Below are 16,521 nucleotides of genomic sequence, written 5' to 3'. Positions count from 1 at the left end.
AACGAAATTTTATAGAGGTGCAGACATGCCTTTGAAACTCACCCGTACAAATTTTCAGCTTCCAAGACCCAAATCCTGAAGATCCTAGGATCAATAAAAAAAAGGGCCTTAAAATGGCGATAAATTTTGAGAAACGAATTGCCCTGTTTAGCACGGTTCCTTCATTGGAGGCCATTTTGGAGCCCATTCTTTTTTCTTTTGAAGGTATCCTAGATCCTTATGATTTGTGTCTTGGAAACAGAAAATTTGCATAAAATAGTTTCAAAGGTATGTATACATCTTTGTAGAATGTCCTCCAAATCGGAGATGGTTGGACGGGGACCACCAGGACACGTGACATGGAATGCATCTATGATGTTTAGCTTTTTGCAGCAATTTTACGCACCTTTGGTACCTGTTTCCTGTCAAAGCCAACGCCACTCAGCTTAACTAATAGCGAGCCTTTCTTACTTTCTTACCTGCTGTGATGTCCTTACGCAGAAAAAAATTTGGGCCTTTACACTATAACGTAGGATTGGCACTCATGGACTCTTGGACTATAATCCCTATAGGCTACTATTCTTCGTGGGTTGAAATCAGAAACTAGTTTCAAAAACGTTCGATGTCTTCCACGAGGCATAAGTAAATAACTTACGCAATAAATTTAATTTAAAAAAAATGCTCAAAGAAAGTTACCGTTGTTCAAATCGCCAAACTGTTCTCCCCTTATATACGTCTGCGCTGCAATGCTAATGGTTGGCATAGTTCATCGCCCTAAACGCATGCTTCCTTCAGGGTGTTGCATTTTGTGAGGTCAGCAGTGTAGAAGAAAAGAGTTTGAAATGAATCGAGGCTCTCATGTATCTAAATAAATAGTGTTTTCTGTTTACTACTTGCAAGTGAGTAAAACTGGTATGTCATTCAAGATTGTCTTATTGTATAGCCTATAGCGTGAAATTAATCGGTCAGCATTGGGTTATGGACCAACAAATTTTATGAAAACCATACAAAAGACACACTCACATTCAGAAAAAGTTAACTCAGGACACAACATTTAATTAGGTAAACAATTACACTTAGATTTCTTTCAAAGATACAGAGGGTACAAATATTTGGCTCAGGAGAAAAGCGCGTAACATAAGCTTGAGTTATTTTAACTAAATCAATCATTGCTGGTAATAGCATAGGTCAGTAATTCTACCGAAGAAGAGGGCTTCTGCGCAGAATACTCCTTCCACTCCTTCGATTTAAGGATACTCTTAACATTCTGGGCAAAGAAGTTTTTAGCTGCTTCCGATAACACAACATCCGAATGCAACTTTGCTATTTCAAAGGTGTCTCCGACGTTTTGGGAAGTCACGTTTTTCGACACATATTCCCGGCATTCCTCCTTCAGTTCAGTCAGCATGTATCTGTCTGCAGCGACGTATAGTTCGAGGGTCTTTTCTGTGGAGAGTTCTTCTACTTCCCTGGTATAGATGTAGAGCAACATCGCCTTGGCTACGGTCAAATCCATGTCGATCAAGTCGACGACGTTATCTTGATTTTCCTTAAAGTTGCTTTCGAACATGGCTCGGAAAACTCCGGAATGCGTGGACAGGATCACTTTATGCGCTGGGATTTTCTCTTCTCCCACACGGAGTACAACGTCAGAAAGCTTACCACTGTCCAATGGCTGACGAAACTTTCTCAGGAAGAAGGAATCTCTTTTGGACTTCGCTATATCTTCTGTAACTACAGTGAAAGATTAAAAAAAACTTAAATTAATGAATGAATTTCGACATATAATGCATAATAAACGCGTAAAAGTTTAAACATCAAATTCGTGCAGATCAATTAACCCATTAACACCCAGTGTCCTCGTTTGAGGACAGCCAATAAATCATTATTTAAAAGCTCTATAACTAACTTAAAACTGTAATTTCATTATTCTGAGGGTAGATGACAGCACTATAGATATTCTATTCCAGTTCCACATTTTTGCGGTTATTTTTTAGTGTTGTTATTTGGATCGTCATTTTTCGATTTTTCTAAAGCTACATGTGCCTGTTTTTTCTGAATTTTTACACCGAAAATTATTAAGGTAAGTTTCAACATTATTTATAGTTGCCTTCCTTTAGATTTGTATTGAATCTTACTACTATTATATATGCAAAAGTTTGTTTGTATGGATGTATGGATGTTTGGATGTTACTACTATTATATATGCGAAAGTTTGTCTGTATGGATTTATGGATGTATGGATGTTTGGATGTATGGATGTATGGATGTTTGTTACTCTTTCACACAAAAACTACTGAACGGATTTTGATGAAACTTTACAATAATATAGCTTATGCATCAGAATAACACATAGGGTAGTTTTCGTCCCGTTATGGGGGGCAAAACCCCCCTTAGGGGAGCAATAAAATACAATTTTCGTATAAATTCTCTAATATAGGGATGAAAAAATACTTGCACATATTTATATTATATATCCTTCGAAAGCTCTGTTTTTTCTGCTGAAGATGGCACTTATTCGAAATTTCTAAGTAGAATAAAAAACGAGTTATGAGCTTTTTAGTTCCGTGTTCGAAGGCTTTCCTAAACTCAATAAAGTATTTAGTGTATCATCTCAACTCCCTGTCGATAGCGACCATTGCTGTATTGTTGACTATCTTTGCTTTTCGTGACTGTTCAAGGCTTTTCTCAATTCAAATCTTGAAGTAAGATTTTTGCACAAGATTGGCAAATAATACGTTATTTGGCTGATCATTTTCCATTTAAACGGAACTTTAATGTAATTAATGGTTTTTATTATTATTTATGCTGATTGAACACTTACTCATTATCCAATCAACCAGCAGATAGCCAAAATTTTTGCGGAAATATTTCCGTAGCTGATGCATTTGGCAGTTTTTTTCAATGTCGCTGTTTTTGAAGCCGAAGACTACGTCATAATGTTTCTCAGTTTTCACCATGTAAACAAAATATCACCAATCAAAGAATCTTTAAAAAACTTTTTTTACTGTGTTAAATAATCCAGCAACTAAATTAGGCAAATCCATAAACAGCACAAAAACTTCCATTAATTTTTCCTTTTTGCACAATTTCAAACAATCGCCAAATTTTACTACTTATTTTGGAAACATTTCGGAGGAAACTCTTTAGCGCCATTTTATGGTGACCAAAAGTATCTCAGCACCTGGCGATAATATCTTTGTAACGAAAATTAATAGACCGTTTTACAAAGTAAGGAAAGAAGGAGGGAGCATCATCGAAGGTATCCCAAAACGATTCCCGCAAATTCGGTAAAATCGCACCAAGAGCCCACATTGATTGAAATTTCCCAAAATAACTAAATCAAGTATAAGGGGATTACGAGCAACGTCAATAACAATACAGAGAAGGTTTTAGACTCCATGTTAAAAAAAAAGAGTATCAACAGATTAATCTTTTTAAACATGAGAAGAATAATTTCATGTTTTGGAAATTTGTATATGCTTAAATATAGTGCTTTCGTTTCTAAATCAATACTATTTTGTTCTTTATACTTATTGCTATTTTACTTTTATGGGTAAGGAAGAAACTCTACTTTTAATCATGTCAAAAAGATGTGTTTTAAATTCTTTCACTTAAACCAGAAAAAAAGCAAGTAACGATTTTTTCTCATAATTATTACTGACCCAGGCAACGCCGGGTATTTTTGCTAGTATATAAAATATAATTAAATCTTTTCCCGCTAATTTTTTGTTTTATATATTACATAACATATTGCTGTCCTCAATTGAGGACGCTGGGCGTTGAAGGCAAAATCAGAGGAATTTTTTCGACGCTAATTATTCTTCTTTGATTGGAGGTTTAAAGCACATATTTGCATTCTGTTTAGATTTAAAACACCTTAGACATCAAAAATAAGTTTTCATTTTATTTTCAGATTGTTATCCCAATTACTCGCGAATGTTATAAAATAGTATGTTTCAAAAAATTTCTTACAATTGAAGAAGCTCACGAATATTTGTTCTCAGAACAAATTGAAGCAGACATAATTTCAGTTCCCCCTGAAGTTGATGAGCTCACAGATAAAGGGGATATTGATGATGAAGGCACAAATTTACCGGAAATACCTGATATCACTGTGGAGATTGAAATTGCAGATAATGACGACAGTGATGTAGAAGAGAACTATGATATGCCTCCATCAACCAAAAAAAAAAAAAAAAAAGGAAAAGAAGAAAAAAGTTAAGTTGATAAAAAGTCAACCACAGTACACAAAATTGAAAGAAGAAATAAAAGCAAATGAATTTTTAGGTGACGACACAGACATATGGCAACTAAGTTAGAAACATTTGAAAAATTTTTTACTCCAGAAGTTTGACCTCATTCTAAGGGAAACCCTTACGTATGCTGCTGAAATAAAAAATATTCCGGACTATGCTCTATCTAAAAATGATTTGATGATATTTATAGGATTTTTAATATTTTCTGGATACCACGTAGTGCCTAGTAAAAGAGATTACTGGTCCGACCATGAGGACTTGGGGATTGACTTAGTAAAAAAAAGCATGAGCCGTAATTCTTACATCCTTTAAAAAGAAAGAGTGTCTGTCCCTCAACCAAAGATAATACGAGAATACAATATGTTTATGGGAGGTGTTCATCAGCATGTCTCTGGTACTTGGAAAAACACACAATATCCATAAGGGGAAAGAAATGGTATTGATGTTTGTTTACCCGAATGACTGACATGGCAGATGTAAATGCTTATATTTTGTATAAGACTCTGCACAAAAAGGACACTAAGAAACAAATGTCGATCAAGGACTTTCGAGGTAAAATCGCTGTGGCTTATCTGAAAAAGGGTCAAAGCAATCGTGTAAAAAGAGGTCAACCAGCTAAAAATTCTTTGTTATCTGGTGCAGTTTTTGAGGATGAATTAATTTTGCGATTTCTAATTTTTATTTAGAGTGCATGTTTCATAGCTATTTAAATATTATTTTAAGAAATTCTTTAAAAAAAATTAAAATAAACGGGCAAATCACACATTTTTACATGTTAAAACAAAGTTCATTTACTTCTTCTACGAAGAAGATTTTATATCCCTGAATGCCCAGCGTCCTCAAATGAGGACAGGCTGTAATTTTAAAATAAATTTGAAATATGTTTTAATTTCAGGTTATATACTCTCAAGAGACAATAATAAGTCAAATTTATTAGATTCGTTAAAATATATTCGGCAGAAATAATTTGGGAGTTAATGGGTCAAGCTGCTTCAAATTACTTTCGAAGAGCTCTCTACCCCTCTGTTTCCCTTTCTTTTTGATAGCGTATACGGTGTTAAGTAGGCTTTACTACAAGCTGTTCTGAATTACAAATGCAGTACAAGGCGGCCCCTAAAAAAAGGTCTAGACTAGGAATTCTGAAATAGTAGCCACTGGCTTATTGGCTACTGGAATCACAAAAAACGGTAGCTATTTTTGACTTTTGGTAGCCATTTTGTAAAACCATATATATATTCAGGGCAAAAAAAATAAATAACCTTAAGGGAGTTAGTTGCCATGGAGAAGTTCACTGATGCGCTGAACCTCTCAGAATTGAAAACGTTCTGTTATAGCGCAATGTGCAATATGAATTTTGCAATAAAGAAACATATGGTAGTCACTTTTGGTGACTAAGACTGGAGCCATTTTTAATAAAATAGTCGCCCGTTGGCTACTGGCGAGCGCAAATCCTACGCAAATCTAGAGCTTTACCCTAACCAAATTTTACATTCCGCAACAGATACTCAATACCGAGACGACAAAAGTCATGAGATATCTTCTAATATCGTATCCGACCTTTTTTTGCTCGAGGAAATGCGCGGCAAAGAACTCAACAAGTTGTTGGAAACTCCTAATAATAAGCTGCCGCCATAGTTGTGGAACACTGTAAAATTCTTGCTATCGCAAGTTTTTTCCCACGAACTGATCTTTCGATTGTCCCATAAATGATTGATGGAATTTCCGTTCAGTAATCTAGAGGGACAAATCATCTTCTGTTACTATCCAGATTGTTTTCCTTACCAATTACAATTGTTTGTGGTCGAAGAATAAGGCTCATTGCCCTCCCTAAAAACCCAATCAATGGCTGAAAGTGGTCTTAATCACGGGACGCGGGAGCGTCCCAGCCCGCCAAGGAAACCAAACGTCAGCAGTCAGCAAAAGCAAATCCACCGCCAAAGACGAAAGAAAATAAAAGCGACCAAGAATAGTTTACACGACAGAACAAGTTGGGGTTTTTCACCCCTCTGTATCTCAGCCCCATGAAGACCCCCGGAGTTGATTTATGGTACACTCAATCTCCAGTGGCCCCTGACGACATAAACCGAAATACAATCCCCAGGACCATCAGGGGGAGGAGGAATTCAAGTTAGAAAATCGCTGTTCAAAAAAGCTTTCGCTTTCTTTGACAGGGCTACAGCCCAGACGAAAAAAGGAACCAAGCTGAAATTTCGCACACACATTCCTTGTGCCCTACTGATGTACCTTTTGTGCCATTTGACCCCCCTCCCCCTCACCCCTCGTTTTATTCCCCCAAATTGTACCTTCCCGGGGTTATCTATTGCCATAGACCCCCGGGGGGCTATGGCAATGATTTTTTGTATACATATTCTTGGGGGGCCATTGAGTACGTATACGAAAATTCAACCCCCAGGGACATCATGGGCTGGAGTAATTTAAGTTTGAAAATCACTAATTTCCTCTAAATTCTTATGTACTGACCCTCAGCTCATAGGGTTGGCTAATCTCTGACTGCAATTGCAAGGTTAGAACAGATCTAAGATCTACTACTTATTCAAAAGTTCTCTTAGGAAATGAAATTCAATCAAAACTAATAAAACAGATCCAACAGTTGCAAGTAGACGTTAAATCGTGGATATCACAAATTTGCCACAGTATTTGCGCATGCGCGCGGACTTAGATCATTGGGCTTTCTGTTTTAAGATTCGATGTTTGTTTATATTTAAGCACAGAAACAAACTAATGAATGAGATTAGAATACAGTCCCCACCCCCGCCCAAATTTGTAATACGAAATTTCTTTTCTTCCTGTTTTTCAGTTTTGATATATTTCAGGGAGAAGAAATTTTAAATGTCAGTGAAACTGGGAGAATATTTTGCGTTGCATATTATATGAAACTATACGCATATGAATGTGATACATCTTAACTTTAAAATTGAAAGCGAAAAATAGCACTTATTTATTGGTTTGCTTATTTTCTAAATTAATGCCTTTTTCACAAACATAACACATTATGAATTGAAAATATATGAAATATGTGTGTGGGTATCCGTGTTTTGCAGTAATTTGTTAACAGACAAAATTTTTGCAATTAATTTAAGCAAGACTTTTGAAATGATCTAAGTTCGCGTTCATGCGCAGTCGCTGTGGCAAATTTGTGATATCAGCGATGTGGCAAATTTGTGATGTCTACGATTTGACGTCGAGTACAGTTGCACACATACCCCTTCCCCCTGTAACAGCCCCCCAGGACATCTACAAAATTTCAACCCCCAGGGACATCATGGACTGGAGTAAATACAGTTTGAAAATCACTAATTTCCCCTATCGAGGATGCGTAAGCGAATCAAGTGTGGCCATGCATAGCTCTTCTGACACATCTAAAATAGGGAATTTAAAGCAGGGTAAGTGCTCCAGTAGTCGGCTAGTCTCCGGTAGTTGGCCGCAAGGACATAAAACTACTTATAAATATATATAACTCAAAATCAGATTTGATGCACTCCCACACATTCATTTACGTACTCCCAATTATCATTCAATAACAGTTAAGTTAATCAAATAGTAATTAAAATAAAGTATCGAAATACAGAGACAACTTAGCAGTGTTGCGTAAAAATTCCTTTTCTAACTTGTGTTATTTCTTCTAAAAAAAATTTCAAATTTTCTGCCATATCGTTTTTTTGACAAATATAGTCATTTCGTCATTTTATTGCTTCTAATGCTGATTTTAATTTAGAATTCTCGAAAACAGGTGCGGTAAATTCCGTCCATCGTTGCGTTTAAAAAAATAAGTTCTAATAGTCAACATGCCATTACTTAATGGCGAATTATCGTTTTTCTTATCAAACTTATCATACGTTAATGAAATTCATAAAACAAATGATTTGATTCAATTAGTATTCATTCAGCAATAAACATTCTAATTGTAAGGTATTAAGATACGATACTGCAATAGTTCCGTAAGTTATTTCAATGAGTTAAACCTGTGGTTTTTCTTTCTGTTGCTCAATATGCTAAACTATTAGCTTCACCAAAAGGTTCAAGAAGCCTGTTTTTATTAAAGTTAATTATTTCAAATGTTGGTACCACTCCTTATTACTGCTTCTACAACGAAAAATTTAATTTCTTGGGTTTTCTATTCGAGGAAACCAATATTTATTGCTTGTTTAAAGTGATGCTGACTTTTTTCAAAATTGCATTACGTAGCTACAAATTCCATTTCAGTTTATTCATCGTTTACTAATAACTTTGTTGAAAGCTGTAATATTATCTTCATGACACCCCCTATTTCACAATTTCAATATACCTACATACAGACCCGTCATTTGGGCAATCACGGGAGGGAGGGGGGGGGGGGGGGAATTGACCTCTCAGGTTTTCTAAAAAAAATAATGCAATTATATATTTTAATACTTTTTTCCTATAAAATGCATTGAATTTCAAATCCTATCAATTCAAGTTAACGGTCAACACAGGCAGAGGTCAAATAGTTACCAAAAAAAATGGTTTGTCTCCAGTTTCGCCGACATTTCAAATTGCCTGCCTCCTTAAATGTATCAAAAGGTATGATTAAAACTGAAAATCAGGGGGAAGGGGGTAAATGAAATTTCGGCGAAACCGGGAAGACACCCAAAAATCACACAAAATAAATCACGAAAACGTTCAGGAGTTGTAAAGAAGTTAGTTTATGTAATTCTCGAAAAATCCAATTCGAGTGAGGCTGCAGCGGCAGCCCTGTACTATCTCTTGCCATAAGGCAGAGCAGAGATTCACCAACCATTTGTACTCTTTACCTCCAAATTTTAATTTCGCCACTTACCTCTCTTTGCTTCTCACTGCATCAATCAATGGAGTCGTCTCCTATATTTTAAAAGTATTTTTTTTTTCTGAAAGAACATAGGATCTAACCATTTTTTAAATAATTTGTTTAAATTTAATATTAAAAAAAAAACTTAAATCGGTGATCTTTCATTGTTGACATTTCTTGCCGATGACATCACAATTGATGAAACGCTATTCCGTGTTGCCATTCTCAGAGCAAAATATTTAATTCGCATCTTTACTCACGTGTTTGGCAACGATATGGTTGACAGCAAGCGTAGAGGGCAATGTTAAATTCGCTTCTTGATTATCATAACGTGAAAACGCGGTACAAAGATGCGCCAAAAAGCATCATTTGTGAAGTAATCAAGACCACGCCTTGCTTGAAAAATCGGACATTTTAAAAAAATTATTAAAAAATAACTGTTGGGCAAATGAAAGAATTTTCTGGGACCCCCCCCCCCCCCAAAAAAAAAAAAAAAACAAAGAAGGTGGTTCAAAACCAATTCACATTACATTTGCATTATTTTTATAATAAAAACAAGGGCGCCGATATGCAAAATTGTAAGGGGGGAGGGCTCAGATATTTTCCCCATGGAAACTGATTTCAGTGCAGATTAGAGTTATTAAAATTTGACATTTTTAATAACTTATTCATTAACGGCTAAAGAATTGTTTTTACATTTTTTCCAAGAAAAGAGTACTAAAAGCAAGAAAGTTCTAAATTCTGGGGGGGGGGGTGCGGGCTTGAGCCCCCTTGCCCCCCATATGGGCGCCCTAGAATAAAAAACCAAATATTTCGGAGGGGGGAGGGTGAAGTCCTCCCCCTCCCCTCCAACCCTGCGTAATGAGTCAAAAACACCTTTGCCTGTAGAAATTTCAGTTATAGAACAAGAAAGTACTTTACCTCTTAAAGTTTCAGCCTCCACATTTTCGATGATCTTTATTTTACAGTAAATGGTTAAAACGTCGTTCGGCAAAAAATCTCCTAAGTCTCCGTCAAGAAGATCTTGCCTGTCAAAAAGCTGGGGAAACCCCCAACCTTGAACAACTGCGAAATTATGTCTTACCTCTTCACAAACTTTATCCGCGTCTGTTTCATTTCTAATGAAGACTTGAAATTTTACTTCCAAAGGAAAGGATGAGTGAGGTGTCAAATACAAACTAACATATCCTAAATTTTCAACTTTATTCCCAAATGGATAAAGCGACAAATGCCATTTGACCTTCTTGAGTATGAATTCTGGAGATGCGTAAATATTCGGTTCTTTTTTCAGAGTGGAAAAATCTTTGACTTTCCAAATAACACAAGCACTGCTGTCTGACAGGTGAAATGAAAAAATCTCGTTCGATAAGCAATAACTTGAAATGACTTCCATATTATAGAACTGATTGAAATGGCCAATTGAAAATTAAACGCTTTTTGAAGAATGGAGTTTTGGAAAGGGAGAAAGTCACTGACTATGAATTCACACCTTTCACACCGACTGGGCCCACGCCCATCCCATATACTGCGGCGGGAAGCTAACGTTACGGACCGCCGCTAAGAGAAGGGGAAAAAATCTAGTAAGCCTTATCCAAACCGGTTAAACGCCATCGCTTCTAAACGAACACGTTGGACACACGAAGCGAAATATAAAGCGAAGCGTTCAGACTTCGCCGCGTGCGCAATATTTTTTTTGCAACGCGCGAAGTTTGCTCAGCTTGGTTCACTCGACGTTAAATTCCGGTTATCTCAAATTTGCCATTTCAACTGCGCTTGCGCGCGGACTTAGCTGATTTCGAAACTCTTGCTCAAACTAATGAAAAGCATTTAAATTTGTTAATATGAGATGAGAACAGATAAAAATTAGAAATTACAAAGCTGCCTTTGATTTAGTTTTTACGCCTCGGTAAAGATTGAGTTTTGCGTCTTAATTATTAATGGATTCGGAGCCTGATTTTTCTATCAAACAAAGGCCCTTTTCAAGGCCAAATTTTTAACCTCAGAAGAGCGTACTCGATCTGCAGCATCACTTCCAATACAAAGCGGAACCCTCAACCTAAATACAAATGTATAATACTAAGCTGTTTACGCCTAACGTAAAATATCCGCAAAAGACGGATATTTGTAATATTCCGATCATTTTTGAAGTACATAACGTGTTTTACGTTTACGTTAAATAAATATTTCCGAACCAATAAATATTGAAGTGTAATTTTTCTCTTTTCTTTATAAAGATTATCAGTTATTCATATCCGTAGTTTCATATAATGTATCCCGAAATCGCTGTGAAAATACTCTAATCGCATTCATTAATTTATTGAGACTCTAGCACAACCTAAATATAAACAAGCAACACGAAATCTTAAAACAGAAAGCCCAAAAAGCTAAGTCCGTGCGCAAGCGCAGTTGAAATGGCAAATTTGTGATAACCGGGATTTAACGTCGAGTGCTTGGTTCTGAGTAGGGAGTGACATCGATGCCGATGCTCGGCTCGATGCGTTGTAAACCTCGTTGTTTTTGTCAAAATATCGATGTTTCCAAAGCTAAAACATCCAAGGCATGTTTCCAAAACATGTTTCTGCTAAAACATCAATGTTTTACTTCCGATGTTGATGTTTTTGTATTTTAATTGAAAATTATAATAAAAATTTGCTCCAATTTGTTTGCTAGGTAATTGAGTTTACTTATGGCATTGCTTCTTATGGGTATCACGGCCGTCCGCGGGAGAAAGGGGGGGGGGGACAATCGCCCCTCATTTCGCATATCATAGTTACACAGTCATAGACACACAAAATATGTAGTGAATCATTGCAACGATGCTCTACTTTTTCCTAGCGTACAAAAATACTCTAAGTCTCCAAAACATTCGTTTCCTTTGCATCATTGAAGCAGATACAAAGTCTGAGAACATAACTGTTTAGAATCAAACAGAGGCGTAGGAACTTTGTAAAAGTAGGAGGAGCTGGGGCACATTTTTTCTCCGATGAAATTAGCTTCTATGCTCATGCTTCCATCTCTCTCTCTCTCTTTCCCAGCAATTTTGTCAATCATATTTAATACATACATTGTATATGGAGAAAATATGATAAAAGTAGGGGTTCGGTCAATATTTGATGATGAACACGTAGAGAAAGGGGGGCCCGGGGGTCCTCCCCCGTAAATTTTTTGAAATTCTAGTTCTTTAACAGTTTTAGGCGATATTTGGTAACGTTAAGGGGCGAAAAGGTCTGAGTACCTTCCTTGAAAATTTTTGATTTTGAAAAAAATCAAATCATTCTAAAAATGCGATTATAAATCATATTTGCTGACGTTAGTGAAAATGATACTATTTCAGTGGTTTTGTCCTCGAACGATTTTTCCGGGGGAGCTGAGCCGGTCTGAAATTTTTCAGGGGGAGCTCAAGCTCCCCCAGCTCTCCTGCCTCTGGAATCAAACAAAAAAGGCACTTCTCCTTTGTCTAGTCCCCACCAAATTTCTTGGAATTCTGCCTCTCCGTGCGGTGACGTAACCAGTCTTGCATAATATAGACGAATGCAGAAAATTTTTGGCTCTGCAGAAATTTTTTTAAACTGCTAACATTAATTTAAAAAAGATTTTTTTTTTAAATTATAAATCCCTGTAAATTTTTGTTGAAGCCCTTTTTCGAAAACCTTTTAAAGCACATGTGTGAAAAAAATAATAATGGTTTTGGCAGTTTTCTCCTGTTGGTGAAAAATAAAGCATAAACAATATATTATTGTAAAAAATAATAATAAAAAATGATTTAAAGCACTTTTTTTTTGTCTTTTTCATATTTGAATATAAATTTAGTTCTTTATTCAAGGGTGAACTAGACAAAATACTTATTTGCAGAAAATTTTCCAGTTAGGATTTGTGTTCGCAAAAAGCTTTTCATTTTATCTAAGTCTGGACGTAACCAGAAAAAGTTTTAGGGGACCACATTGAAAAAAAAAATAAATAAATAAATAAAAAATGATTTGATAGGAAAGTGGGATCTGGGACTTTTAGTTTTAAAAACGCAATTTTAGACTCTCTTTGCAGATGCTACGGGCAGAGACGGCCTTAACGAATGCAGGGCCCAATTAGAGAATTCTGGCGTGGCACTTCACAGAATGATTGCATTTAATTTGAGACACAAAAATGAATGAGATTGAATTTTGAAAAGTTTAAGAAATTTAACACTGAGAAATTCATGATGCGCAATGTAGTGCTTTGACCGAAAAGATATACACCAAATGCTGCAAGACCTAAAACAAACGAGCGTTTTTAAAACTAAAAGCAACCAGGACGCATATAAGACCTCCCGGACGCATACAAGCTACCTTAACTCCTTTTCGGACCAAGGTACATTTCTAGCTCTCTGATTGGCTCTTTGGATTAACACTCAATGTTGTGAGCGCCTTCTTAAGGGACTGGGTTATATGTCAATTAACAAATGATTTTAATTTTAAGTTCCAATGCTGCTTCCTCCAAAAGGCGTTATTCTTTGCTTAAAAATAGTGCCACTTATTTAGTTATACATAATTTTTTAAGTATATATATTAAGTAAGCATATGTACATTTTTTACAAAATATTGTAAGTTGAACATTAGTTTATTTTATGAATCACGAAATTTATTCGAAACAATAAGGATATTTTCACCAGATGCACCCAATATTCAATCAAAGGTCTTATTCTTAGATCCTAATTGGCATTCATTAGAAATCAACAGGACTGAAACTCGTAAAAGCGTGAATAATATCTAAACCAGTGTCTATAAATCATTCACATATGAGAAATATTGGTTATTATCGAAAAGGCAATGATTTCATTACAAAGATATATTTAAGTTTCGTTAAGCATCATTAAGAAAATGAAAAACTGTAGAATTTGCTGATAAATTTACAATAACATTTAAATTGAGAATTATTTGAAAAGCGATTTCAATCAAAAGTACAATGGTGTATTGAAACATGCATCTTTTTGCTTAAAGATAAACCACCTATTTTTATTTTGAAGCATAGTTTACCAAAGGCAGCATTCATTTCTTTTGCAAAAGTTGAAATTGTTTGGAATTAAAATAGCTGTACCATCACCGCACTAGAGTCAATGCCTGTGAACTGGAAAATGACATCATCATGCATCGGTCATTGAGAAGGAAATTATGTAAAAGATGTAAAATAAAAAAATGTTTGGCGCAAAATAGCCCCCAAGGGCTCTTGCGCCATTATAACTGAATAAACCAATCAACCTAACCATCAGTTCTTTTTTTTTATGGATATGCCTTGTATTACATATTTTAGAAAACCATCACCAGGGTGGCGACAGGAACTGTGAAAAAAAGTTCCCTGACTTTTCCCTGATTAAGTTCACCAAATTTCCCTGATTTACGTTACCAATGATAATGATTTTCTTTCTTTGCTCTACTTGAAATCCATTGTATGTTTGTATAAAATGCAGTATTTTAAAGGTTTTAAGTTGTGTAAAGTTGTTGAACTAAAGATATATTTTTTAAAAATGCTACTTTTTAAATAAAATTGTTAAAAAAAAAAAGTCAATTTTTTGGGGAAAAAACAAAACATACAAAAAAGTATATTAAATTTTTCTACATGGAAAGATTACAGAAAATTAAAAAAAAACTTTACTTCCAGAAACCACTTAGCATAAGAATTTTAAGAAACTATTAAAATTACTCTTAAAAACATGTGTATTTATGATAGAACTAAAAAGTAATTGAAATTATTTTGAACTAAGTTTTTAAACCGTATAATAATTGTTGCAAGAATAACAAGTAATAGTGAAAGAATAGAAGTAATGCAGTTATTCTTATATAACTAATTGACATATTTATGCAAAACAGATGAAACCATTTGACATCCATTCATAGGGAGCTTTTCTCTAATCAAGAACATAGGTTTTAATGAATGAATACAGCATTTTAACAATAAAAAAAATTAAGATATTTACTTAAGTACCATAGGCGGATTTAGGACTGAGTTCCTGGGGGGGGGGGGCAGGATTTTTTTTAGCAACATTTTTATTGTCCCCCCCCCCCACTCTCATGTTTTTGTCTTTTACCTGTGATGCATAAGTCCGTGCTTTACTTTTTTGTGTGTCGTTTTCATTAATGTGTGTTTTCATGCTGTCCTTTCTGAATTGACCTTAAGAGAGGGAGCCGGTATCAAGAGAGTGATGCAGGGCTCCCTTTAAAGTGGGAAATAGAATATCTCCAATTTTAGGGGGCTGGGGGGGGGGGTTCTCCTCCGCAGGAAATTTTGTAAAATGGATATAAAATTCTGCATTTTGAAGCCTTTTAGAGGTTAATTGGATAGACATAGAAATTGATAACTAGATTATACAGTTGTACAGTTTAGTTCAAACTTTGTAAGAAACAGCCATTTTAAGTTTGTAAGAAAAAATAAACTATAGATTTCTCATTATAACAACTTTTTTTTTAATTATAAGTAGAGTGCAGAAAATGAAAAGGAATAGAGGTAGTGTATCATTCTTTTTTCCTGGCTAAAAAGATTAGCAATCTGCAGTAGAATTGGAGCCCATTTTGCTTAGGATTTTCAAAGTCTTATCTAATTATTTTCAAGGACTCTTTGAGTAAGTAAAATAAATAAAATTATTTAACGCACTTCATTTGTACTTTCCAGTCTCTGATATTTTAGTACTTGATTGTAAATTTTTACAATCCTATTCTAACTTTGATAAATAGCTATTTTAAATTTAAAAGAAAAAGTAACCATAGATTTCTCATGACAGCAACTTTTCTTCTGTTGCAAGTGGGGCAGAAAACGAAAAGAAATAGAAGTAGTGTATTGTATTTTTTTCTCCCCGTGCTAAACAGATAGACAATATGCAGAAGTAAGATAAAAACAATCAATACAAAAGAATTTCCAAATTACTGCATTCGGGATTGAATAACTAGCAAGATATGAAACATATGAGTCACAAAAATTTATTTCAAATATAGTTACAAACGTGAGAACCATTATTTTTACATTTTTAATACAGGATGTGGCAAGGAGCTGAATTTGACATATTTTGGCATTCCTCCCCCCTCTACCATTTGTTAGACATTTTAAAATTTAAGGTTTGTAGTCACACGTTTTGAAGTATTCAAGGTTTTCAAGCACTTAAAAATGAAATTAGTTTTTTCAAGCAATTTCTATTTTTTAAGGAACGAATCATGAATTTTTTTTTGGGGAGTTAGGGACCCACTTCAAAGCAGGGGCCCTAAGCAATAGCTTGTTTATCTTATAGGCAAATTTGGCCCTGTTTGTAATTCACTCTTACCTGCAAATTTTTGTTTGATTTATTGTTATTTTTAAGAAAATTTGTCAGCTTTTACGGTTAAAGGATTTTTACAATTTTATCAATCTTTGTTAGGTTTTTATAGACTTTTATGAAATCTCAGCAAAATTTTCCAAAAATTTTGATGACTCAATTATATAGATTTCAATAATGGCAAGGATTTTTTGTTTTAAAAT

The 16,521-nt window shown here is 35.0% G+C and overlaps 1 protein-coding gene across 1 annotated transcript; it reads right to left on the bottom strand.

Annotated features, from left to right (window-relative positions):
* Positions 1–1,061: 1,061 nt before the first annotated feature.
* On the bottom strand, positions 1,062–10,675 carry LOC129217007 (speckle-type POZ protein-like). Its single transcript, XM_054851235.1, has 2 exons — positions 9,967–10,675; positions 1,062–1,713 (listed from the first exon to the last, which is right to left on the bottom strand). The coding sequence occupies exons 1-2, from the start codon at positions 10,436–10,438 to the stop codon at positions 1,142–1,144; spliced, it is 1,044 nt and encodes a 347-aa protein (XP_054707210.1). The 5' UTR covers positions 10,439–10,675; the 3' UTR covers positions 1,062–1,141.
* Positions 10,676–16,521: the final 5,846 nt, after the last annotated feature.

This window comes from Uloborus diversus, chromosome 2 (genome assembly GCF_026930045.1).
Source record: "Uloborus diversus isolate 005 chromosome 2, Udiv.v.3.1, whole genome shotgun sequence".
NCBI classification, from domain to species: Eukaryota; Metazoa; Arthropoda; class Arachnida; order Araneae; family Uloboridae; genus Uloborus; species Uloborus diversus.
The sequence above is the reverse complement of the archived record's forward strand: the minus strand, read 5'-3'. Positions and strand labels throughout refer to the sequence as shown.

Bases quoted from the DNA above. Each gene is read 5' to 3' on its own strand.
- LOC129217007 (XM_054851235.1), bottom strand. From the start codon at position 10,438: ATGGAAGTCATTTCAAGTTATTGCTTATCGAACGAGATTTTTTCATTT. The intron at 1,714-9,966 runs GTAAAGTACTTT...CTTTCACTGTAG, and splicing joins GGAGGCTGAAACTTTAAGAG to TTACAGAAGATATAGCGAAG.